Source organism: Mya arenaria, chromosome 11, assembly GCF_026914265.1.
Source record: "Mya arenaria isolate MELC-2E11 chromosome 11, ASM2691426v1".
Lineage (NCBI taxonomy): Eukaryota > Metazoa > Mollusca > Bivalvia > Myida > Myidae > Mya > Mya arenaria.
The window spans coordinates 41,061,333-41,088,923 of NC_069132.1; the positions used below are offsets into that span (position 1 = coordinate 41,061,333).

At 34.0% G+C, this 27,591-nt stretch overlaps 2 protein-coding genes across 16 annotated transcripts in view; one reads left to right on the forward strand and one right to left on the reverse strand.

Annotated features, from left to right (window-relative positions):
- Positions 1-17,230, reverse strand: part of LOC128209176 (leucine-rich repeat-containing protein 9-like) — a 64,682-nt gene extending 47,452 nt beyond the window's left edge. For all 11 annotated transcript variants that reach the window (XR_008256950.1, XR_008256951.1, XR_008256952.1 and 8 more), the window contains exons 1-10: positions 17,099-17,230; positions 12,670-12,933; positions 11,014-11,244; positions 9,296-9,436; positions 7,993-8,056; positions 6,870-6,940; positions 6,177-6,359; positions 5,567-5,722; positions 3,748-3,846; positions 657-751 (exon numbers count right to left, since the gene is read on the reverse strand). Coding sequence is in view for 8 of the 11 variants with exons in the window: in XM_052913095.1 (XP_052769055.1) it covers positions 657-751; positions 3,748-3,846; positions 5,567-5,722; positions 6,177-6,359; positions 6,870-6,940; positions 7,993-8,056; positions 9,296-9,436; positions 11,014-11,244; positions 12,670-12,864 (1,235 nt within the window). In the remaining 3 variants the exon portion in view is untranslated. The remainder of the gene's footprint in view (positions 1-656; positions 752-3,747; positions 3,847-5,566; positions 5,723-6,176; positions 6,360-6,869; positions 6,941-7,992; positions 8,057-9,295; positions 9,437-11,013; positions 11,245-12,669; positions 12,934-17,098) is intronic.
- Positions 17,231-17,333: 103 nt separating this feature from the next.
- On the forward strand, positions 17,334-27,270 carry LOC128209283 (mitochondrial chaperone BCS1-like). Of its 5 annotated transcripts, none has more exons than XM_052913248.1 (6): positions 17,334-17,557; positions 19,380-19,405; positions 20,837-21,582; positions 23,481-23,636; positions 24,339-24,456; positions 26,535-27,270. In XM_052913248.1, exons 3-6 carry the CDS (start codon positions 20,850-20,852, stop codon positions 26,788-26,790), a joined length of 1,263 nt encoding a protein of 420 aa, XP_052769208.1. In that variant the 5' UTR covers positions 17,334-17,557; positions 19,380-19,405; positions 20,837-20,849; the 3' UTR covers positions 26,791-27,270. The 5 variants fall into 5 exon arrangements, with proteins under 5 accessions (XP_052769208.1, XP_052769207.1, XP_052769210.1 ...); XM_052913247.1 differs by having other exon boundaries at positions 19,380-19,401; XM_052913250.1 differs by lacking the exon at positions 19,380-19,405 and adding an exon at positions 20,322-20,486.
- The last annotated feature ends 321 nt before the right edge of the window (positions 27,271-27,591 follow it).

The window sequence follows — 27,591 nt, forward strand, 5'->3', positions numbered from 1 at the left end:
AAAAAAAAAGATGATTTCCAGAAATTCACCAAAAATCATGAACGATAAATTATTTGTTAGGTTTTCATACAGCCTGCCCCCTCATTTTTCAGCCGCCCCTTAAATTTTATCCAATCCTCAAATAAAAATGCTGAACTAGGGTCTGTATTTACTTATCGATCTCGTACTGTCAAGGAACGGTGTTAAATCATACCTATGGTGTCACATTCACATATAAAATAGGAGATTTGCTAAGATCTTTTTCATGGTTTTGTCTAGAAACACATGTATATGGTCCCTTACATAAAAGAGCACATGAACACATATTCAACAGTGAAACAGTTATCTAGGAAAAATAAAATGTCACCCCACCCCCGGCCCCATTTAAGAACTTTTTGGATGAAAATCTAGCAATAAATTTATATTAGCCTTACTGGTCAGTTAAGTCAGAAAAATCCTGAAGAGTTTTTCATTTGCTGACATTTAAGATGTCTAATGAGGTCATAATAAAAAATAGAGACAAGCCTTTTACGTTGAGTTAATCAGATCATATATTTTAAGATTAAACAAAAGTATTTACTTTTTTGGGTGAGTTCTTTAGATCATAAAATTTAAGATTAAATGAAAATATTTATCAAAGCTGAAATGAAACTTAAATAAAAGTAATGTGTACGTACTCTGAACACTTCCTTTCCCATTTTTTCACTCGTTCCTTCATTGCATCCAGTTTGGAGCTATAGTTTGGATGAGCACTAAGCTTCTGTAGGTTCAACTGAAAAAAAAAACAACCACCATTACATAAACAGAAACAAGAGTACCACAGAGGGAACAATAACGCCCGTCTGCTCTGGGTTTTTTCAGTGAACAAGGGCATAACTCAATAATTAATCATGCCAGAGTTATGTTTCTTGCTATATAATTGGGTATTGTCAACATGACGTGTTCCCTGAGGTTTCATAAGAATATCTTGAAGGGTTTTTAAGTTATGGCTAAGATAAAAGTGATGACACACACATAGCTACCCAAATCTTCCAACATTTTTTTGCTTTTGAAAAACAGAGGTCAGTTACAGCCCAATAATAGTTATAGTCTTTACAAAGAAAATTGTCTCCTTAATATTATTTCAATAAAACTTTCCATTTTTTCTCAAATTTAACTGTGGAGGCCCAGTATTATTAACATCTGTGGATTCTGATAGCATCTGCGAATGACCTAAATTTTGGTAAAAATAATAACTTTATAATCCAAATTGTTTGATGGGATTATCAAGACAAAATTCATTTTTCAAGAAAAGCTTTAAGTTTAATAGCAGACACTATTACACATTACTAATTAATAATTTTGCACAGAATTTATTTAATTTCCCATAACTTCTCATATACTTATATAGATAATACAGTGAAATAAGTGGGTCTCAATTGTTATGTTGATTAACAAGAAAAATTATTCTACATGTTGATCTAGATCTATTCAACACTACCTTATTATAATATTTCATATCTACAATTTATTTTAAATAGTGATTTAGTAAAATTATAATATAATGGCCGGCTGTAATAAAACTTTATATACATATAAGTGGGAGAAGAAAGATTGTAGAGACTAGAGAGGTGACGGAACACTACTTGTAAAAATTCATGTACATGTTGGCTTCTTTTCAGGCACAACCTTATCGAAGAATGTGTACATTGTTCAAGATTAAAATGTAAAAGAACAAGAGATGTTTGTCAAACATTCTGCTCCCCTGAGAGCCATGTTGTCAGGATTTTTTGGACAATAGAATGAAATATGCATGGACCGAAATGAAAGCTGATTTGTCATTGACTTTGGATGCCTTTGAGGTAGTTTTAAGATTATGACCATTCCAAGTATAAGTAAATATCAGTTGTGATCTTGACCTTTGACTATATGACTTTAAAGTTTGTGGGCTATGGGTGCAGGCAATGTTGAGTTATCACTCGGACAACCTTTTTACATTCAAGGTCACTGTGACCTTGACCTTTGATCCAATAACCTCTAAAATCAATAGGGGTCTTCTACTGGTCAAACCCAGCCTCCATGTCAAATTCAATGACCATAGGTCCAGGCATTGTTGAGTGACCACTCGGACCAGCTTTGGCAAACTTTTCACATTAAATGTCACTGTGACCTTGACATTTGACCCGACGAACCCTAAAATCAAAAGAGGTCATCTAGTGGTCAGGCTCAACCTTCATGTCAAATATGATGACCATAGGTCCAGGAATGTCTAGTAATCAGTCAGACAAGCTTTTGGCTTCTTTGAAGGGGGGCTAATAATAGCCCAAAGTAGGTGTGATTCATGCGAATATCAATGAGCTTAAAAGTACAAGTTTAAATTTTTCAAACAACTTTTAATCCCAAATGCAACTTGTATATATATATATGTGTAACTACACAAACAAGTATAAGTTTTGTTTCGCAACCACTCTATAGCTGTCTACCTGAAATACAAGATCATGTTAGTTTTTCAGTAATATTTTTTGGCTACTATCTCTAATCTAGAAATTAATTACATGTTAACATGAGTTACACAAAAAGGTTACCACCCAATGACTTCCAACACTTTTCTGTTTGTTTTCTTCTAGTCTAACCAGTGGCATGACTAAAAATGAATTCGAGCCAGAGTTATGGGCCTTGCTGTTCATATATAAGTAAAGTGTTTGTTTATTATAGTGTCACCCCTCTTAGTTAAGGGCCAACCCGTTGGGTTTATGAGACACCTTCATTTGTGAACATCTTTACCACTTTCCTATCCCATATGCCAGGCACCAGTGGCAAGAAGCCAATCAGTACCGCTCGATTTAACTATAGCTGCTGGGTCGGCAACCTGCCATGTCAAAACAAGCCCCATGTGAGACTCGGACCTTCAACCTCCCTCTCTGTAGGCAGACGCCTTAACCACTAGGCCACGGAGACCGTATATATTTGAATTTGTCTCTAGCAACAATTGTACCAAATTTCATCTGAATATCAAGAACTTTTTTTTCAGGTATGGCTACGGTAGAAGATTTTAAACAACTACGACAACGATGACAATAATAAAACCATTGTCATCACAATACTTCAACTTTTTTTGAAAAAACAGACAAACTAAAATGAAGTAGTTAAAAAAGTTAGTTGTTAACTCTACTAGACCAACATGTGACATTTTCAAACTTTGGAACAAAGCAAGCATGCTTGAACAATGTTATTATGAACTGCAAACTTCTGTTAAAACACAGAACGTGAAACTTACACAGTCTAAAAGTGATACGAGTGTTAAGTCCTAAAATGTCATTAAAAGTGATTCAAGAGGTCGATATAGAAAACGAATGATATTAATGTGGCATGCATTAATTTTTATATAAATTTCTACTAAAAAAGTAAAAAATAAATGGTGATATAAAGGAGGATTGTTTTCATTCCAAGGTAAAAAAAAAGACTGTGAAATCAACGAGTTCAGGCTTTAATAACCCCAGCCCTATATGGCCACTGTAAGAATTAATTGTGCTTCAAACAAGGTGGAAATCTATGTCTTTCAAAACATCTTAACATTTTAATAAAAGATCTCAAAATTTAAAAATATTTAAAATTAAAAAAAATAAAAATTAATATATAAGAAGATCTGATAAATATATCAGAACCTCAGGAGGCAAATACTTGAAAATCCTAAAAAACTTCATTAATTTCACAGTTCTCCAAATGTAAATGATCTGTAAAGAAAAAAACTGTGTGAGAAAAGCGCATGCGGTCAGTCTAGTGGGTCACCTCAGATTGCACCTGTGTTTTGTCCGGGCCCGGGCTTGGGCTATCATCTGTGGGCTCCTCTCTTTGTGCCAGCCCCGGGCTCTCGTCTATACACTCTATCTACAACAGGCCCCGTACAACACTCAACAGTTAAACAGAACAGTGCTTGGAATTACCGGGTATATATTGTGCTTGTATATAAGAATACAGATTATAATAAAAATGTATGCTGGATAGTCAAGTGGATTCAAATATCTTTTTATAGTTTAAATGAGATTAGCATTTGAAGGTTTTGTAGAAATTTCGAATCAAGTGCAACACCTTTAGTCTTCCCAAAATTATAATAGCCTCTGAAATTCCCTATTTAAAAAATAAATAAAATAAATTTCAATATTTTAATTATTAAATGATGTTTCTGAGTGATATATTCACTGCTTTATTGATATTTTACTTTAAATTTGAAAAAGACTTCTGAGAATTTTTACCCAAAACTGAAAAAACACACACTTTTTCCCCCAACAAAAAGGGCTAAGCAATTTTTCCCAACACTGGTAAAAAGACCCTGGCCTAATTGTTTGCAATTGAGTCTAATCCTCCAGTAGTATTAATTAAATGCAGTTACATGAGACATTGACTGAAGACAAGAACACGAAAAAAGAAATTACACATCCACTTGCAGAAAAAGTATTTTACAAAACCCCTCTTGTAGAATAAAACTATAAAATGGTGCAAATCACGGTACGAATAATATTTGTGTTTATTGCCACATCTAGTAAAACTAAACACTCTTTTCAAGAACTGAACATTGCACCTCTGTACCAGCTAGCTTCCCATAATTTTGCAATACTTGAGTGCAAGTTCTCCTTTGTGCATACATTAGCAAACAAACTAATAAAACAGGCAAATCATCTCTAAAATCCTTTGTTTGTATTAGAACTAAAGCCTGAGTCTGAGACCTTGGTTCAGAAAAGTGATTTCTTAATTGTTTTAAAATATCTATAATATAAAAATTTTTTTACAAAAGATGTGTGTTTAATTGTAAAACAAATTATTTGTAACAGGTAACATAATTTTTAGCATATTTGCTTCTAAAATAGCATTTTTACAACAAAATTAAGATTTTGCTTTTCTGAGTCTGTCAGTCTCAAACTCGGGCTCAAGATGTTTGTAAATAAGGGCCTGCCCTATCCCCTTCCTGTTTCATTGAACTTTGTTAAAACATGATTGTAATTTTGTAAACAATTATCTATTTTGCATCATTCAAAACAACTGTGCCTATTTCACTGCACTAGGAAAGGCTCGTAGCCTCTTTTGTTGTTTTAAGTTTTAAGTATCATTTTGTTCCTTAAATGCTTGCATCTTGCCAATCAGTCTGGCGAGGTAACAATACACTAAATTATCTCAAAAACATTCCCCCTATCTATTTCCTTTCCTCGAAGTCTCTTATGTGGAAAGTTAAGCATCATTTTGTTTTAGTATCTTCAATCACTTGAGCAAGGTTACGATACACTAAATTTTCTCAAAAACACCCACCCTACCTCTGTCATTGCACTGAGTGCTCATAGCCTCTCATGAGAAAAGGGAGCATCATTCTGTAAGAATTTTGAATGTCTGCATGACGAGGTGCAAATAACTTATGTAAGGTAAGGCCTAAAAAAAAAATTTAACACAGTTATCCTATGATGAAAATGATATTCTTATATAAAGCCTAATAAAAAAATAAAAAAAATAAAAAGCCTAACTACCCTACCTATTTTTGAAAAGGATGTAACCCTTACCAAACAATTTTTTTTTTAGGCCTAAGGATATACTAAACTATCTAAAAACTCATTCTCCCTACCTCTTTCATAACATTAATGAGGGCTCGTAGCCTCTCGTGTGGGAAGTCGACAATCTGTTGCTGAAATGCTTGCATCTTGCCAATCACTTGGGCGAGGTTACGATACACCGTCCTTATACGCATGTTATAGAACATCTTCTTCTTCAATACCGTCGTCTGAGATAAGGGAAAAAAAGATATTTAATGTTTGAAATAAGGATTATAAATTAATACAGAATATTGTTATAAAGCAAATGTCATGACGAATTTGAGTTTTAGTATTTATGCTCATGTCTCTCTATGCCAATGGTACTGCCAAATTGGATTTTTTAATTAATCGTTTCGAAAGATTCTGACTAAAACAAGTTACCAATAAGTCATTGATTGGTTCAAATATGTGGGTTATTTAGTGGTTTCTGCATGTGCACTGGCTGGTTTCGAGAAATTCACCTTATTAACTTAAACTCAGATATATGTTATAGTTATTAATTTTGCTTTACTAGACATTGAATTTGGCAATCAGCTTTTCCAATATTATCTTTTTAAATGATTTATAATATTTTGAACATTATAACATGTATAATGGAATTAAATAACTTTGTTTTATTTATTAACAATCAACATTGCTCACCTCAGCAAATTCCGTCATAGTTTTACTAGAGATATCGTAAGTGTCTAGCTTGGTAAGCGAAGGCAGATGGTACAGGACGTGTGTCGCGTAGTTACAGAGCAGACTGACGGGGGCTGGGCTGTACAGAGGGTCCTTCATGCACAGGCTGGATAGGAAGGGAAGCCGCATCAGGTTTGTCAAGTCCTGGAGTAGAAAATGTGCACGGTAAAAAAATAATCTCACTAATTTAAGCCACAATTAATCAATTTGTTTGGTGTTTCCCGGGCCCGTTATTATTCATAAAACATCTTAAGTCATTTCTTAACTTTTAAAAAAGTCATTTTCTTAAGTATCTCATTGGACGTTCGATATCAAATAACTAATATATGAAATACTTTATTTTCATTGAATTTATTGACTAAACATACCTTTATTTGAAAAAACTTTATATAAATACTTTTCTCACTGTAAAAAAACAATCATCCTCTATCTTCTTTTCGCTGGTCATTTGCCTTCGGGAAAGTTAATCGATCCCACATTGATATTTCACATAATAAAACTTTGACAAAAGTCAGCCATTTCCTATTTGAAATCATGATGCTGATTGCAGGAGATAAACGAGTAAATAGGATGCAACTGTAACAGCATTCCGATACTACTGTTATGATAAATTCTTGGTTTGTAACACTGAAACAAACAATGATCCTCTCTTACCCTGAGAGACGAGAGTCTGTTTCCAGAGAGGTTGAGTTCTTCTAGTCTCTGGTTGGCATCTAATGTGTGACCTAGACAGAAAAAAACAACATGCATTCAATAATCCAAGTCAGAAACTTGTTCCAGAGGCATAATTGTTTCATTAACAATCAGTCATACATATCAATATTAAATCATGATTAAAAGAATCTACAGTAAATTTGTCATGGCTGATTTGTTTAAAAGAGCACTTGTGAAGAAAAAGCCAACATTTGTCTATTATTTTTCAGTTTGGAATATGTTTATGATAGCAAAGAGTTATGGGCCTTGTTTTGCATGTTCGTATTGTCTCTGGCAACATATGTACAAAGTTTAATTTGAATATTTTGAAGTCCTTGAGTTAAAACAAACGTTTTAGTTTTGGCACGCCAAAGATGAAACCAGCAATGCCGATATTTGCTGACAACAACACCAAGGTCATGACAATACCGGCAGTGCATTCAGTAAACATGTTTGCAGTGAACGTTTGCTGTTTGGTTCCCCGCTTGCAGTGTATGCACTGCCTTGCAACAGGATACAAAACAAAATGTTTCCGAGTGTTTGTAAACCTTCGCCTTACTGAGCGCACTGCGGAGCTTTTTTTTCTCTTTTAAGACAGAAAAGCCCATAAAACTCTTTTATCAAGCACAAGGTCATTGCCCATAATGCAATAAAATCACTAATCAATCAGGGCTTCCATTAATAATTTGAAACTGGAAGTTAAACTTCCCTGACAGCAATATTGAAAGTTTTCTTCTGAAGTATGGAAGTTTATGCCTTGAACTCTCCACTCTGGTCTAACTGAGATACATTCAATATTAGATAATTTCTAATTATAACTTGTGAACTTCACAAAATTGTATTTAAAGTGAACATTTTACTTTAAGATGTAATGAAAATGCAGCCATAAAGTAACATTATAACTAGGTTTTGATATTCTGAATTTCCAAGCCTTCACTTTTGGAAGTTTTTCTCCAAAATAGTGGAAGTTTTTGCACTTTCGGGGACCCAATTTTGAAAGTTTCGGCCCATTTATAGGGAGTAATATACTTCCAAAGTTCCCTTAACGGGAGGCCCTGATTGGGATTCCTAGCTACAATCTTACCTATTTTTTCTATTTTGTTTTCTGCTAAATTCAACTGTTTAAGTCTTGTCAACATCTGAATGTTCTGCAATTCAAGAAATTAAAGGTATAAAATCTTAATAGAAGCACAAAACAAACATATTAATTTTATTCTCAAATAAGATTTACCACAATTACTACAATTGTTTTAAAATACCAAAAAGGTTTAATAAATCAGTAGAAAACAATGATGAAGGATACTGAGTTTAATTTGAAAGAAAGGTGCAGTAAAAAAGGTATTTCGACTTCATGAGATGATAGATCACAGTAAATCTTTTAGCACTCACCAATCATTTAATATTTTCCTGTATTCAGCTATTAAATACATGGTTACAATCATGTTATCGGTAATTAATATGTTTCATAAATGCATTATTTAGTTAGTAGTTTAAGGTTTATCACTCAAAACTTATGTTTATTATACATGTGTATGTATTGATTTTGAATAAGAGTGTCACTTTAATCATGGACCTATAAACCATGGATTGGCAACTCTCATCTGTGTTAATGCGATAATCTCAAACTCACGCGTGCAGCGGGATTTCATTCCGAGATCTTACCGTGTGGTCATTTTCGAGACGTCCGACATCGGCCGAATATATACATGTAGGAAAACATAAATTAAAATTGACTTAAATGCGTGGTACTTTTATTTGAGTTGATAATAGTCCAATGGAATCTGATTAAAATCACAGTTATTAATTATAATTAAATCTATAACGAACAAGGCATTATTAGAAGAGTTGGCGGAAATAACCAAAGATCGCCGTTAATCACCGATCGGAGATTCGGCGGAATTTTCGATATTTGCCGAGCGCGCGCTAAGGATTGTGGGTTAATTATTATTTCTTATTGTTTCACCGATATGGGGCAGTTGCCAATCCATGCTTTATAGGTCCGTGCTTTAATGCATTTATACTGTTTAACTCATTTGATTTTAAAGATTGAAAAAAAACTAAAAAGCATAGGATGTGTTTTCAGATAAAAATATTAGTCTTAATAAATTGGGTTTTCAATAAATAGCTACGTCTGGCCACAAATTCCCCATTTAAAAAAGGGCCAATATATTGCTTATATCTTTTTAATTTATATCTTTTTAATTTTTACAAAAATCAAATGCTTTTTTTGTTTTGATTATTAAAGTCAAATGAATTAAACACAATAATGCATTAAAATATTTATATATATTTATTTTTTGCATCAACTTCTATTGGTTCAAAAGTAAAACAATTTAGATCTTGTTACTCTATAAAAACAATACAAAGCATAAATATAAAACGCTAACCTCTATGTTGACAATATCGTTATGATTAAGCCAGAGGACCTCGAGTTCCGTCAGCGCGTCTAGATTCTCAATGACACCAATCTTGTTACTGTACAAGTAGAGTTTCTTCAGGTGTTTCACATGCTGCATCTGCTCGATTTTCTGAACACATATGACATCAATTTCATTTATTAATATTTTCACCTCAGCTTCCGTTCCTTAAATGAACTGCCTTTTGGCAATTGCGGGTATCATTCAATATACGCAACATCATCGGATATGTTCGAAACTTCGGATCGTGAATCATCGCATAACAATATACAAAAAAATTGTTGATCTCATGTTAATGTTTGTATTGTGTCTACAGGTTCTGTAAAAACAAATCAACATTTTAGAGAGCGTTAATTCATGATATGTTAAATCACAAAATGTACTTTTGTGATTTATGTTTCAATTTTATGTTTTAAAGTGATTTCAAGTGGATGATCTTTTTCTGTGCTATTGTGACGTTATTTGATCAAATGTTTCAGGTTTCAGTTGGGTCGTTCTATTTACAGAATTGTTGAGAAAGTATTACTGTAAGGTTTTCTTAAATGAAATGGAGTATTTTTTTAACAATTCTTGAATGAAATAATGAACTATTGGTGTAAATATAAGTAAAGATTTTGGTGGATTGATTTCAATTTCAGGGATATAAAGGCAATTGGGCTGATCAATTGCGTTCATACCCCGATAATGACATCATTTAATGCCAGAATTCATTCCTTTTAAAAATAAAGCCATAATAGTGGCTGGTATTCAATATTAGTTTTAAAATGGATCTAAGATTGATGTAGCTAATCGGATTACTTGTAATAAATAACTGACCAATAGAGTGAATTCCCCAATTGTAAAGACAGCTTAGATAATATAGGGTTGGTATATTTGTACAGGGGACCATTTTAATAAAGGATTTTAGTCTTAACTTAAATTAATTCTGTATCAAAGTCAGAAATAGCAGTACATTGATTTTTTTTATTTCCTAAACTTAATGGTCATTTTCAATTTTGGCTTAAATTTATTTCACACAAATATGTAGCAAAATAAAAATGCTATGGCCCTAAGACCACTCCAAACTTAGACTAAAATCGACTAAGACCATTATTGACACGGCCCACAGGGCTTTAATTAGTCAGGTGGGGAGTAGAAAATGTGTCTGAATATCATTTTCACTCTTAAACCCAGAACCTTTGGTCTGGGTTAATGTAAACTAGAGCGCTTTATATTTGTTTATGGGTCTTTCAGAAGCAAGAAACTATCCCCACCCCCCCACCCCCAAAAAAAAACCACCAAAAAACATAAAAAAATCATCTAGTGACAATTACAAATTCAGAGTCTGTCCTGAAGATAGATGAATTGTTGTTCTTGTTATGCCAAAACACAGGCGAATACTACCAAAGCAAATGCCAATGTTTATCTGTATTTCAATTTGTTAAACAAGGGACATAACTTTACAATTTTAAAGCCAGATTTATGGGTATTGCTTTACATGTGTGCATTGTCTCTGGCAACATATACTGTACTAACTTTCATTTGAATGCCTTGAATGTTATTTGAGTCAGGGTCTGGAAGGTTAAAGTTTTTGCACCAAACAACATCAAGGTTATTTTAAAAAGTGGTTACCGGTCAATTTTTCTATGGAAAACAAACAAGCTACAATATTTTACCAAGAATTATAAACAAATGTAAATGAAACATACGCTGATATCACATTCACAAATCCACAACTCCGACAGCTTTGGACAGTGAGACAGCCCCTCTATCCTCGATAAACTAGCCTGGTTTATTATCACAAGTGTTCGTAAGTTCGGAAACATGTTAAGGCCAACCATCTTTGGGTAGCCGGCGAAAAATATTTCCAGAAGATGGACACGGTTTGTTTCATCACTAGCAGTCAAAATCTTAGCGTACTTGACTCCATTATTCACGCACTGAAATACAAAAAGATATTAAGATAAGCAAGATATATAAGCAAATTTGACAGGACGAAATATTACAGGAACAAAATAATTTTTCAAAGGGACTCACTCACAGATTTTATGTTGGCAACGATTTGTCTACGCTTTGTTGCAATTGAGACATTTTACTTACTTTTATGATCAAACATCAATAGGCAATAGGCCGATACTCATTTGAGCAGAATTTTGTAAATATAAGCCCAAAATAATTCTACTTTCAATAGAGTTATTAATGCTCTTTAGCAAAATAGAGCAATTTCTGTCACACTTTTAGATTATAATAACCAATAGAGCGCTGAATTGATCTTTAGAAGATCAGGCATTTTGTTAACAGCATACATGCCATATTATTGAAAAGCTCCCCAGGGGATTTTGTTCAGAATTCCAGAGGATTCGAGTCTCATACCAGGGGATTTTCATCATTGCCATGTAGCGCTTTGGCCGGCATGCCAATTCTCTTTGTCTACCCCTTTTTTCCAACACTTTGTTAATATTTTTATAAGACACTGTTATATTGCAAAAAAAAAGCATTCACTTGCATAACAAACTACTCCATAGAAAAATATATTTCAGAGACAAAAGGCTTACCTTCCTCTAAAACTGGCTACAAAATCTGCTGATTATCAGAAAAGATGACTTTCTGACTAATAGAGAACTAACAGTTTACATGAAATACTTTTTTAATGACTGAACCTACAAAATGTTAACCATCGTCAGATAACCCCAACACACTACTGCACTATGCTTTGCTGTGTACCGTGGGTGCTTTGGATACGAAACTGTTGTTATCATGAACAATTAATGAGGTAGTTTCATAGGTTCGGCAAGTAAACCTCTCCGGAAATCTACATATTTACAGACACTCATACTAATGTTACCCTCAGAAAAAGTATTCTGGCAAAAGCTCGAATTGAACTCAGTCCATCTTGTTATTACAAATTTTAAACAGCGACCTACAGTCCTACACCAGCAGAGGGAGTGGGATCAATCCCCACCAAGGGTACTTTTTTTCATGGCCCCTCAAAAAGGACACCACACAGTTCTGGTTTCTATTAAGGTAACAAACCCGAGAGAGTTTCGTATCAACTTTAAGCTGTCTTGGACAATAAGTCAAACTAGAATATATAAGCATTAACTTATTACAAATAGACCTTCCACTTCTTTCATGTAAATCAACCTACCATATGAATCAACCTACAACTTCTTCCATACCTATACAATGTAATTCTACCATATGAATCAACCTACAACTTCTTCCATACCTATACAATGTAATTCTACCATATGAATCAACCTACAACTTCTTCCATACCTATACAATGTAATTCTACCATATGAATCAACCTACAACTTCTTCCATACCTATACAATGTAATTCTATCATAAGAATCAACCTACCACTTCTTTCATAATTTCCTCTTCTTCTTCCTTACTTAGTGTGGAACGGGGCTTGGCCATGGTCGCCAGTGGGTGTGTCCCGCCTGTTAATGCTGTCCCACCCCCTCCATTTAGCCCTGACACACCCAGGGGTGGTGCTGGGTCCTCCATGCTCCTGGGGGTCTGGCTTGTAAGGGAATTGTTTGATGATGACATCGCAGCATCTACATAGCACTACTTGATGGTGGTGTGGTTATCATCTTATAGTCATATGACTGTTTTGTCCTAAAAATATAAATTTATTCTTTACATTTAATATAAAAAGTACCATTTTTGAGTAAGATAAATGTGCAATTTCTTTTTCAAAGAAAGATTCTATCTAAGGATCTTATCTTAGAAGAAGTAGAATGGTGTGCATTTAAGTCGGTGTTTTCTTTTCTGTGTTTTGAATGGGCTCAAGGCCCTTGGAAATGTGAAAATAGCAAAAAAATGCTTTAAATTGTGAATTAAATACCCCACTTGGGTTCCATTGGTGGAAGATTTTTTTACCAGGATAAGACTGCATTTTATCATATCTGTATAAGCTGACTTATTAAAGAGTTAATTTTTTTTATAAAATTGTGATACTGAAAAAAAGTCTACTTTTTGGTATTATGAATCATGAGCCTAATTTTCAGTAGAAAATAATGCACCAGTCAATTGTAACCACGGCCCCCAGGTCCGGGGAATAGCGGGGACTTTGATTTTCAATCTAGCCAACCACCGGTAAAATCCCCGCCAAAAGTCCGGGGACAAACTGCTGGTAAAATCCCTGCCAAAAGCCCCCGCACCCCAGGGGCATCCTAGGTTAGGCCCATTCCCCACTATTTTCAGCTTGAAATCACAACAACTGCAGTCACTCGGCACTGCAGGGCCACCTAAAAGGTGAAAATACACGGCCCATTTCCCCCGTCATCTCAGGTAATTACCCCCTAACCTGTGGGGGCTGTGGTTACAATTGACAGGTGCATTATAACACACACTGATTGATGTGAATGAGTATTGATACATAAGTATCATGATTTTAACATTTAAAAACAATTAAAACAACCTCAAGTTTTGTAAAATAACATGTACAATGAATGTTATAAATGTTAATAACAATTCTTAAAAGATTTATGTAGATAAATATCAAAGCCATACATGTACATGTACCTCAATCCCAATTAACACTGAATTTATTTCACTTTTGCTATTAACTCAAGTGATTGATATTATAATTATATTGATATTAATAAGGATATAATAATCTTTATCCTTAAGCATTTCATTTTGAACCGCTGACAACTCTGATATGCATTTTGTCAAATTGCCAGATTATAATAATAAAAAATACTGAAATGATTGAATCTACGAGCTTATTCGGAGCCCATACATTTTGGCAGAAAGATTAAATGAACATAAAGAATGCATACAGAAAACAATAATAAATATACTAAATCCGCACAACAGTATTTACGTTCAAAGATAAATTACGCACTTAAAAGTCATTCACAGGCATTGAAACACGGTGAAGTAAATATGTGTTGTAATGTGATATGTTTTTTACAAGTCATCAATTACATACCAAACAACTTGAGTTATAACAAGTAATGTCAATGATAATATCAATTAGGACAGTTATACATAAAGAAAAATTGTACAAATAAATGACTCTGCAAAAAAAGTGAGCGAAAAAGAAACACCGAACACTATAATCTTTTTGTACAAGATCATTTTAAGAAGCAATACATTTTTTTTTTTAAACTAATAAACACATTCGAAATTTTATTTCAATATTTGGTCAAATATATTTATTTATATATAATTGCAATAAAAGAGCCTTAATTTCATATACCATAGTACTTTTTAATCTCAAGAATTATACCCATGTCTCCAGTAGAAATGTTTACATGTATACCTCTTTGATTTACAATTCAAAACAGCTCATTAAAGAAGCAGTTGGAACTTAATGCCAAGCGGAGTAGTCATCAAATGAAAGAAATTCTTTTCTCCCACCTCAGATAAGTAGATCCAATAATTTAACCATGCTAGATATTCTTATCTTGCCCACGGGGGAAGATAAAATGCCCGTATGGAACTCCTTTTTAACGGTCACAACATTATAATAACCTCCCTTGTTGAAGACTGTCGTCAGTAGTATCAAGGAAATCTTGTCTTATGGTAATATTTAGAAAGCTAATTAATTATTTCTCGCTTCAAATGTCACCATAAAACAGTTTTCACGCGAAATAATGCTTCATTTTCCTTAGAACTATTTAAAAAGACCGATTTGACTATTAACATTAACTGGATCACTGCGCGCGTATCCATGACAACCACGTGCTATCGCATATCCGTACGCAATTATTTTCACTAAGCACAAAAGAGTTCCAGCAAAAAATACATTTTTAATTAATTTTGTTTAACTGAGGTGAAACCTCGTTTCCGCAAAACACCCTACGCTCGGGTCGGAATGAACCTATCTTAAACTCTCGGCCATGGACGATACTTATAATCTTATCTTATCTTGATCGGTATATGTGTGATAAAATTTAATTTGGATATCCTTCAAGGCCTCAGTGTAAAGAAACATCCAGAAGACATGAAATTTATACACCCTGTAGTGAGCCATAGACTTGATTGTGGTTTGATTCAAAATAGGTTTTGCATTTAGCCTTGTTGAGTAGAACAAGTGTCCCAAATTTTATCAACTTTTTTTTAATGAAAGTACGAAATGTGTTGGAGACGTAGAAAGCATGAATCTCGTTATTGTAACCTTGACTCTGACACAGCAATGGATTCGTCAGGGGTTCTATACATTATGTTTTAATATCAATCATGTGAGATTATTAGAGCTAAGATTCAAAAATATTTACATTTGGTTCGAGTAAACCGACCTTACCTACAAATAGGTGCCAACCCTACTGTTTTTTATAGTCAAATGGTAAAAAAATAATACAAATAATAATAATTTTAAGTGTGTGTTTTAATATGCAGTTTAAAACCTTTAAAGCTTTACACAGAAGATAATTTTAACACCATTTTCCATTGATAACAATAACGTTCTTATATAAAGCCTAATAAAATTAAAAATAACCCTTCCTGTTTTTGAAATGGATGTAACCCCAACCAAACTAATTTTATTTTTATTTAATTTTTGGGGGGGAGGGGGCTTAGATCGGAAAATGGACTGTTACTCGACTAAAAAAGTTGTTGTAATTTCCTTTAATTCTATATCATTAAATTTTGTAAGTTATAAGTGTAACAAAAAGTATCAAGTGCAAGTGCAGTAGATGTGGGAAGCAATGACAGAAGTGAGGATGACCGAGTGTTGTAATCTAAGGTTTGATCCATGAGCAGAGCTTCATCCTGGTTATCTCCAAGAATGGTTCCTAATGATAAATTGCAGATTTTAAAACTGTAAATCAGTGCTTACCTTAGTTATTATAAAGTTAGTATATTTCATCATTGAACTGTCAAACTAATTTTAAGATAATGAGACAAATAAGTATTAATTTACAGAACTACAGTGCACAATGCACAATTCTGGCTTACTTATTTACAGGAAAAAATCTCACAATAGTTTGACAGTGACTCTATTAAAATTTAAGTTATGCTATGGTCACTTCTGGAATATGTATACGCAAAGAATCAGTCTTGTAAGGTGGATAACTGCAATGCATTCAGTAAACATGTTTGCAGTGAACGTTTGCTGTTTGGGTCCCTGCTTGTAGTGTATGCGCTGCGTTGCAACATGAATACGAATCAAAACATTTGCTAGCATTTTGTAAACGCTCGCCTTACTGAACGCACTGCTGAAGCAGAGTGTATCATGTATAGAAAAAAACGAGTGTCTAAAATATTGAAAATGGGCCTAACTGATTGTGAACTGCATAAAAGTTTGACTTAAAATAGCTTAAATTTCAACTGTCAACCTCTTGTTGAAGTTTAATATAGACTACTCTTAAGCTACATTAAACTGTCACTGACACAGTATTTGGAATGCAAGTGGGAGGAGCCCGGGGGTTATATCCCAGGAGTGTTATTGTGAAAAGCAAAATAGTTTGACTATATTACTTGGTACCTGACATTTTGAATTTCTTTTGATTTGTCAGAATTTTAGCATGACATAAAAATCTTAAATGTCTAGCTCCGTCCGAGTTTCGATATAGACTTTTCTTATGCTAGACTGTCTTTAAAATTCATTATTGGGGAGATTGATACACTAAAACCAGCTATATAGTTTGTTTCGCCTTGGGTCCTTGTCCCGTATCAAGCACACTGAACATAACAATAAACACAATAACAGGATGCACACATAATAATCATGAGATATGATTTTTTTATGAAAATAACATTATTTTGTTCAGTTTGAAGTTTAAGTTACATTCTAATTCTGGTGACAACGTGTAATTAATATTTATATTACCAATAATTTAATGTTGCAAAACCCTCATGCGCAAATAGTTTTAACAATCCAATTCTATTCAAAACTTTACGAAAATGTATGACATTCTTTGCACTGTTTATGTTACACGGCGTCCGCCATATTGAAGCTTTTTGAGGCAATATCATTGGCTATTGAGATCATGTGGGCGAGGTCATTGCTATGGAATTGACTTGCAGGTGCGTGTTTCATGCTCTTCGATGATCATGATCAAAGATGGCTGCGCCCATGGTTTATTCGCCGGAAAAAGTTTATGACTTATTTGAACAATTGTTATCAAAAATGTGAAGATTGTGATCTTATATTTTGTACATAACGACTTTAAAACACTAACGGTTTAATATATTATAGAACAAGTGCCGTGTCATGTCTAAACTTCTTGAAAAACACGAGCTTCAATAAAGAGTCATTCATTTTCGAGATTTTCAGAAAATTTTGAAGGTCAGAAAAAATCATTTAAAACGTCTTTGGTCTTATTAATAAACATTATTAAAATGAACATTATTTGTGTTATAAATAAAGTTGAGTGTTGATTTTTAATTGAGTTGCTAAAGGTTTATTCTGTCATATTGGTCAACTAAAGTAGGCCTACTAATACAGTAGTCTAAAATAAAAGACGTGTTATACGGGATTCTTCCAATCCCTAACATCTAAACGGGAATGTGCAAAAAACGGGGGTGTTATAAAAATATTGAAATTGTTTTAAGTGAAGTATTTTATGGTTGAAATTGATCATAAAGAGTTATATTCATATTTTACCATGTAAGTGAAATGTTATTTTGCACTGAACAAGCATTTAATGCATTAAAACATGTTGTTTACCTTTCCAATAAAACGAAAGTTGACTGACACAGACAACAATTATGCAAAGGGGAACAACTCGATACAATCGTAATAACTCGGCCTCCTCCGACAAAGCTTCGAGATAGACCTCGTTATACAATCGTTACAACTCGGCCATGGCCGAAATGTTCCGAGCGATTTAAAACTGTGCCCTAATGCCTTGCAGGTGCCCTTCATGTATATATCGTAATGTTTTGACAGAATGAAAAGAAGAAAAGCCGTCAAACTCATTATTATAAGTTGGATATTTAATTTTTGTGTACGGAACTAATATAAAATAACATTATCTGGTAATATTTCTTGTTTTTATGATATTTTATAGACGCTATATGCTTTAACCCGGAATCCTGATCGGAACAACTACCCACTTTTGATACTAAACAATTTGTACGTGAAGGATTTGCCATATCAAAAATCTAAAAAAAAATCCGTCAACGTACAATTATTTGGACTAACTAATACAGCAAATAAGTGGACAGATTTTTTTTATGGTTTTATTTTTATATGGCATATCGTTTACATAAAAAATGTTTTGTTGCCATTTTTGGCCAGTCGTTCTGATCAGGCGTTTAAAGAATATTACATCTAGAAAAATCATAAAAACAAGTGACCATTATATTATTTTTTTTATGCTATTTTCATATTACTTAGTCTTAGAGTCAATATCCAATGAGTTTTTTTGTCCATTCCTTACTATCGAAACATAACAGTATATACATAAGGGGCACCTACAGATCATGATTATTGATAACATGTTCATTTTTCGGGTCCTCCGATACCAAAATTACTCTCTTTTTTTAATTGATTTTTACATTTGTTCGTTTGTGTACCATATCATGACATAAGCTAAAGCCATTTTAATACAAGCTGTAATAATCTGAACTTAAATATGACTTTATTTTAAAATTAAAATTTAAAATAAATTAATGAAACATACTAATGCACCAGTCAATTGTAACTTCGCCACCCCCCCCCCCCCCCAATATACAGGGGAAATGGGCCGTGTTTTTTACCTTTCAGGTGGCCCTGCAGTGCCTGGTGAATGCGGTGGTTTTGTCTTTGCGCCCAAAAAGCAGGGAATGGTCCTTACCTAGGGTCCCTGGGGAGCGGGGGCATTTGGCGGGGATTTTACCAGCAGTCTGGGAATTTTACCCGGGCTTGGCTGGACCGAATGTCAACGTCCTCACTATTCCTCGGACCTGGGGGGGGGGGGGGGCGTGGTTACAGTTGACTGGTGCAAAATATTTAACTTTTCTTTAAGAACACAGAATGGGTCCCACAAATTATATAAGTTTGATATGCAGAATTCTTGTGTGTGTTATTAAAAGCTTTGTTTACCTACAGAAGGTAAACTCTGTTCTTTAATGCTTTAAATGCTTGTATTGTGCTAAGACCAAATAAAAAGATCGGTGTGTTTCAGGTAACGCTGCCAAAAAAATAGGGTAGGTAGGTTGTAATTTTTTATATATTGATTTTAGTTGACTCAGACTGTAACAATTAAAGTAGTATTTAATTAAAGACATCAATTTTCAGGTTTATCAGCAGTTTTTAAAAATGTTCCATGCTTCAAGGGAAATGTTCTTTATATGTCAGGGTAATTACTTTGACCAATGATGGTTTGATGTCAGCTAAGTTATGGTACACCACTCTGCTATTATTAAAAACTTTCCAGGAACTGTTTTACTTTTCTTTATGCACCCTTTGGCTTTCAATCACCCTCTGTAGTATCAACATATAGGCCATCAGCCAAGGAAACCTCAATGCTGTCAAGAGGACCTGGGGGTTCAGGTTAGAAGAACAAGTAACATGCAGATTTTATTGCCAAAATTGCACACATAAGTCTGACATATCAATCCGAAAGTCAATGTCTGACATATTGGCAGGACAGTTTTATATACTTTTTTCAAGTTAGGCGATCTTGGAGTCAGCCATTTTGCCACCGGTATATTAAAATACTGTGCGTGCTGCGTCATCATTTTCTGTTTTGTACATACATTTTGTAACAAAAACTTTTCGTATTCAAATCACATTTTTTTTTTTTAATTCAGGGAAAAATAGGTTAGGGTTGGCGGGAAAAAATAGGGTAGGTCGGGTTACCTAAACGGACCTATTTTTTTATTTGGCCTAAATATTTTATGCAGTAACACGGTAAAATATGAATATACATAGAAACTGTGTTGATAAAATCACACAATATACTTATTTTTTAGTCAGGTTTTCAATGAGAACTGGGTTATAAGAGTGTTGTGTGTCATTGGCGAGCAGCCAATCGGGCGGGCAATTGTCAAACTAGGGGTTTCATTAGTTTCATTCATCATATGGACACCAAACATGTGTATAGTTTTGGATAAATTCTTTTCAGCCGTTCGGTCAAAGGTCAAGGTCACCGTTACTAAATTGAAAAAATTCACTTCTGGGGAATATCGACAGTTTCTTTCATCATATGGACATTAAACTTGGTGTTTAAGTAAGACCAGTGGAGAGCTGGCTTTGGATTGCTTTTGGGTCCATTCCATCAAAGGTCAAGGTCACCGTAACTAGATTTTGTTTTGCATGCAGCGTCACACCTATCTTGCAGACTTACCTTTTGTATCAAATTATTTTAGTTCATTTGATATATAGTGACCAAACTTGATGTAAATAAAGAGTTTATGGAGATCTTTTATGGGATTGCACAGTCACTATTGCCAAAAATAGAAAAAATGGTTGGTACTACATAACTTTAGTTTGGGTTGACATATTGCGATCAAACTTAGAATATAGGAAGAGTTAATGAAGACTTTTCAATGCTACATTTTGATTTTGACCAAAAAAAAGAAGAATATAATTTTTATTAACCACTATGATTTGTTAAAACTTTATTTTCTATCATTTCAGACCTACAGTAAAGATGGGTTTAGGAGATATGATTATGTCCTTAAAAGACAACCCCTATTTCGGGGCTGGTTTTGGACTGTTTGGCATAGGTATGGCTGCAGCAGTAGGTCGTAAATCATTGCAATTTGGAATGATAGCATTCAGAAGACACTGTATGATAACGCTGGATGTACCTAGTAAAGACAAGAGTTATCAGTGGCTGCTACAGTGGATTTCAGAAAGAGGGACCAAAACTCAACACCTCAGTGTCGAAACCTCTTTCCATCAGTCTGATGCTGGAAGAGTGTCCACGAAATATGACTTCATACCCAGTCCTGGAAGCCATTTCTTCTTTTACAAAAATCACTGGATCAAAGTTGAAAGGACACGTGAAAAACAGATGATAGACTTTAACAAAGCAGCACCTTTTGAAACTGTGACTTTGACAGCCTTCGGCAGAAATAGGTCAATATACTTTAACATATTAGAGGAGGCAAGACAAATGGCTCTTCAAAGACAAGAAGGTAGGACTATAATGTACACAGCTTTAGGAGCAGAATGGAGGCCGTTCGGTTACCCGAGAAGAAAAAGGCCTATTAATTCTGTTGTATTAGATTCATCTGTTTCGGACAGGATCTTGGGTGATATAAAGGAGTTTATTGATAATCCGAAGTGGTATATGGACAGAGGCATTCCCTACAGAAGAGGATACTTATTGTATGGACCACCGGGATGTGGAAAGAGTAGCTACATTAATGCCTTAGCTGGTAAGAAGGAGGGATTCTGATCATTATTCTAGTTCTGTTCCAAATGTCTTGAGGTTGCGGCCAGTAGCCATTTCAATTTTCAACGTCTTTTTTAAAATACTTGGAACTGTATAGATGAAGTCATAATTATATTTATTTACAATTTCCCTTTCATTAGTTTTTTTTTAGCAACACTCCACTTTTTAAATAGTACACCAGTAATTCTGGTATTATAATGTTTTTTGGTGTGTGTGTTTTGTTTTTTTTTTGGGGGGGGGGGGCAGACTCGACTTGTGCCCGGACTGATTGAGGTTCCAAACTTTTGAAAGCCCTGCCCAGCAGTAGATAATAGATAAATAAAAGAAGGATTCCACATAATAATTAATCTAATTCTATTATTGTACTATGTTTGAATGTTTGATTTACTTTGTTTTTCTCTACACATTAACTCCCTTATTAAAAGGATTCCACATAATTATTAATCTTTAATTCTTCATTGTACTATGTTTGAATGTTTGATTTACTTTTTTTTTCTCAACACATTGTCTTCCTTTACCTTATTGGTACGGAAACCAGTAGTTTGGACGTCACCATTCCATAACTTCTGGCTGAACTACTGTATGAATTATAAATATACAATACATTTCACTAATACTACACGCAATTTACTGAAAGTTGTCCTTGTCAACATGGCTAAAAAAGAAGTATGTCACCAGTGTTTATTTTGGCTTTTATTTTCCAATCCCGAAAACACACTTTTCACAAAAATATGACCCTAAACTTCACAATCCATTATTGTTGCTTTTCCAATATTTAACAAGTGAACTAGTACAGATACGGTAGGTTGAAATGCAGTCTTATTTTCTTAAAAAATCTTCAAACCCAGGATCTTAAAGAGGGCTTTGTTTTGCTATTTTCACTGTTCAAAGGGACATGGGCCCAATTTCCTGATTCTTCATTTAAGACTCAGACTCAGATACCAGTAAGCTAAATTTAATTTTGTTGTAAAATTGCTACATGTATGTATTAAAGTAGCAACAATGGTAGAAAAAAAACAATGTACGTGTTACACATAATCCACTCCACAATTGGGTACACATCATTTGTCAAAGTTAGTTATAATTTACATATTTTGAAACATTTTAAGGGTCAGTTTTCTGAGTCTGAACCACAGATTCAAGACCTATAAATTACAGATCCTGGCCTCATTTACAAAAAAAAGGTGGAAATAAAAACTGATCACCCTTAACCCTTGTGATTACTTTGTAATTACATTCCCTCGCAATCAAGCTCTTGTATTATCTCAAAAAATTGGGTCCGTGGGTTGACTATAGCTTATTATAGTAGTTTCCAGTCAGTTGTATAAAAGTGATACTCTTATTTATAATAAATATACACAAAACATAACAAACATAAGTGATAAACCCTTAATTACTTACAAAATAATTATTAATAATTTATTGAAAATATCAATTACTGATAACAAGATTTTAAGCGTGTATTTTATAGCTGAAAACACTAATTACTAAATAATACATTTATGGAAAGAAATCATGTACTGATAACAAAATTTTAATGGTGTATTCAATAGCTGAACACGCACAAAATTAATATATGAAATGACTGGTGGGTCCTAAAAGATTTATGGGGATCAACGATCGTCTCATAAGGTAGAAATGTTTTATGCATCTAAAATTCTTTCAAATTAAACATGGCATCCTTCATAATAACCATTGTTTATGATATTTTTTCATTCTTTTCTGTAAATTAAAGCAATTGTATTATTTGTGCTTCTCCTTATTTGGGAGTAAAAGAGCATAGATTCTTCAACTCTTCAACTCTTCATCCTCGCACCATTATTTATTTTCTACACTTCATTTGGACTTGAATGCTTATCTTACCTTTTGTCATTGTTCAAGGTGAGCTGGACTACAGTATCTGTGTGTTGAATCTGTCGGAGCGGGGACTGACAGACGACCGTTTGAACCACCTGCTTACGGTCGCACCAGAGCAAAGCATCATACTTTTGGAGGATGTCGATGCAGCCTTTGTCAGTAGGGACGTCAGCACGGAGAGTGAGATATTTAATACCTATGTTCATAATCATATTTATATGCAACTTCATGTTTGCTAAGCACAGCCCCTCTGATAAATTCCTTATTAAAGCCTTTGTTATGAGACAAATTGGTAAACCATCAATAGATACACATAAAAACAGTAAAGCTGTACATATATATACAGATATTTGGATTCAAGATATTTGTATATTATTTGCTTGTTACTTTAATTGTATTAAGAGCCAAAACTCGAACTTGACAGAATTCTTTGCACCATTACAGATCAAGGTGTTTTTAAGCATACTTTGAGTGGTATATTGAGGTCCTTCCATTTAACCATAGCTTTAAATGCTGATTTTCAAAATCTTTGGATTTTAACATTTTAAATAATTATTACTAACTTAATAAACAAGTATCCATTTTATGTTTCAATTTTATTCAACATTGGCTTCAAAAAATGGTATTCTTTACTATCTCATGTGTAAAATAAAAAGTTCCTCTCCAAGTATTTACTTGCTAAATGTACTGCCTGGGTGCATGTGAGTTTGGTTAGTGGTCACCAAGCCGGACAAGTGGGTTTTCTCAGGGTACTCCGGTTTCCCCCACAACACAAGACAACACTCTTGTGCAACATCGTGCCAAATGGGAGTGACTTTGTTTACGCTATCATAGCTTTCTTCACAATCATTGTTTAAACTATATGTACATGATATTTTCCAGACAGTGTAGCATACCAGGGATTGAGTCGTCTTACCCTCTCTGGACTCCTGAACGCCTTGGACGGTGTGGCTTCTGCCGAGGCGAGAATCATCTTCATGACGACAAATTATGTGGAAAGGTACACTGTATACTTAAACATCTTTTTTTGGTAAAAGATCAAGCAAGTATTCAGTACAGCTCTATTTATCACTTAATGTATGTAAAATAGGGTTTTAGCGAAAAAGTTATGAAAGGGTGTTTCTCCCTGGCCTTTTATGGTTATACCCCACTGCTCTCATTGAGGTCAACATTCTGCCATAATATAACTGTCAATTTTTTTTTATTATTAAAATGTATAATATAATTATAAATAGATATAAACTTGACATATTTGGCAGTTGAAACCTAACATTAATTAAACACAATTCCAACCATTTTCTGTTGAATTCATAATGTTCAAAATCTTCACAGTCTGATGCATTGGGCCGTTTTATCCCTTAGCGCCTTGTCCCTCTTTTGCAACACCCTGTCCTTTTTTAAAACCCTTATCCTAGGAAATACAACCACACATATTGTCTCTAAATCTCGAACAACTAGGATTCTTGGTGGGATAAGTATACCTGCATATGGAGGACAATTTTTTTATTTTATGCCTTAAATTTGAATTAAAAGTTATTTACGTACACTTTTTAGAAAAATGTGCAAAATTGTATGCTCACGTTACACCATTTCTCAAAAAGATGTCGTTGAAACTGTGTCCCAGCCCTATGCCCGCAGATGTTTTATTTTTAACAAATTGATGTTTTCACTGTTTGAAACAATGAAATGTCAATTTTATTTCAATGATAAATCTCTATAAACCACTATATATGTCAAATTTCTTTCAAACATCTTTCTTCAAAGGAACTGTCGTTCAGGTGAATCATTTTCTTTACGATTTATTATAATTTCTTTATTAATGTTTTCAACAGTATGTGTATACCACGTGATAAATTGCTTTATAATTGCTACGTCGGAAGGCAATCTTTTGATTTGAAAAAATACTTTAAACAAAGATAACTTCACTATTTCTTCACCATTTTTAATGAAACATAACGCAGTCTGCACTGTTTACGCCCCACCTTCGGTCTTTTACCAGAATTTTATTGAGAGTTTAGTTTCTTAAAACACTTCAACAAACCTTTACACAATATGGCCGTCTGACGGAGCACTGTCAAAACATTATTTTGGAAACAGGTTTGTTGAAATGTTTGATAAAACTAATGACCTTATCGAATTTTGGTAATTAAACAAATGCGGGGCTCTTGAAGCGTCATAGACTTTATTTCATTTAAAATGGTGTTGTAAATGAAAAGTTATCTTTGGTTTTAGTCTTCATTTGAAGCAAATTTATACCTTCCGACGTAGCATGTATGACGTAATTTATCACGTGGTATACACACACTGTTCATAGCAATCACGCATTTCTTCCCACCTTATTTCTACAGAGTCCATAGAAGAGGATTCAAATGGCCCTGTTGTTTAAAAGATATTAAAACGAATCACCATGTGTCCGCAAATAAACTAAATGAAAAGTAGTATTTCTGGTCAGAAAAGTCATCTGCATGCAAGTTCTTAACATCTTGAATCACCCTTATATCAAACTAGCAGTCTATACGCAATTGATGAAAACGTTCGGTTTGAGGTTGGATTCTAGGTATCTTGAACCTCATATTTTTTGCAGTAACATTTGCACACTCTCAAATTGACAGTTTTTACAACAATTTTTTGCTTCTATGTCTTGGAAGGAGCCTATAAATTGCTTAAATATCTGCAAACAAATGATACTAGCCTGCCGACTAAAGATCGGAATGCAGTTATTCGTATAAAACACGGTATTTCTACCTTATGAGACAAGCGTTGATTTCCATAAAACTTTTATGACCCACCAGTCATTTCATATTTGTGCTTTTTCAGCTATTTAATACACGGTTAAAATCTTGTTATCAGAAATGGATGTTTTATGGCGAAAAGTGTTATGAACGCTTTACGCTTAAAGAATTGCGTTTTTTGCAGTTTTCGAAACAATTGCGACCTGTTCTATTATCCTTATCTTATATAACTGAATTAAAGGCGTTGATACCCAAATCGGCTGATTCGGAGACAAAAACTAGAAAAATGTCAAATCTGACAATCTGTGAGAGTGCAGCATTAAAATGAAACATCGTCTAATTTCAGGCTAGATGCAGCATTAATTAGACCAGGCAGAGTGGACGTTAAAGAGAAGATAGATTATGCCACAGACATCCAGTTACAACAAATGTTTACACGGTTTTATCCCAATCAGCTGACGGCACAAGCCAAATTATTCTCAGAAAGTGCACGAAATCTGGGGACAAACATTAGTCTTGCTCAAGTGCAGGGTCTTTTCCTAATGTACAAGGCCAATCCAGATTTAGCATTGCAAAACATTAGCATGTTGAAGTCTATGTAACACGTTGTCATTTGTGCAGTAAAAATGTACATCTAAATCTAATTAGATTATAGTTGAATTTGGTAGAAAAGGATTTGTTGAGTCTTAATTCAATACATTTAAAAACTAAATGAATGCCTTTGTTTGCTTTTTGCAACATTTAATCAGTCTTTGTACCATGTTGGAGAGCTTTTTTCTGTACTTTATCTCTCATATTGGAATGGTAAAATGAAGTCTAAGCTTAACCATGCTATAACTATCAAACCGGTTAATTACCATGTTGTGGTGGTATTTGAGCATTGTCCTTGACGAAATGGAAGGAACACAGTTAATTAATGTGATTCATCTGGCAGTAAAAAGGGTGCTTACGGGCCGCTTATGACCTCTTACGGGGCTGATGCGCACTGCCATGGAAGAAAAATTGGCTTTTGAGAAGCTCTTTTGAGAGCTCTCCTGCCTTCACATTTGAAGGAAACTGGAGTGTAAATTCTAACAACAAATGTTTTTTGGGGGGGGGTTTTGTGTCATCGATAAAGGTAACATACCGTAGGTATTTATTTTGGTGTCATTTGCGGCAGCGTCAGCAACACCTTGTGCAGACAATAACCTTTAAATTTATTATCCAATCATGATAAGACTCGATGACAATCTGTTAATGTGCATAATGTCTCTGTAAGTTTCGATCATGGTGTTAATTGCCCCAGTAACTCCAGAGGTATGGTCCTTCAATGCTAAAAAGTAGTAGGTTTATGACTTGTTCAGACATTTACTTAAGTGTTTATTATCTAGTGCCTTATTGTTTCTAGGCATAATGACTTGGAT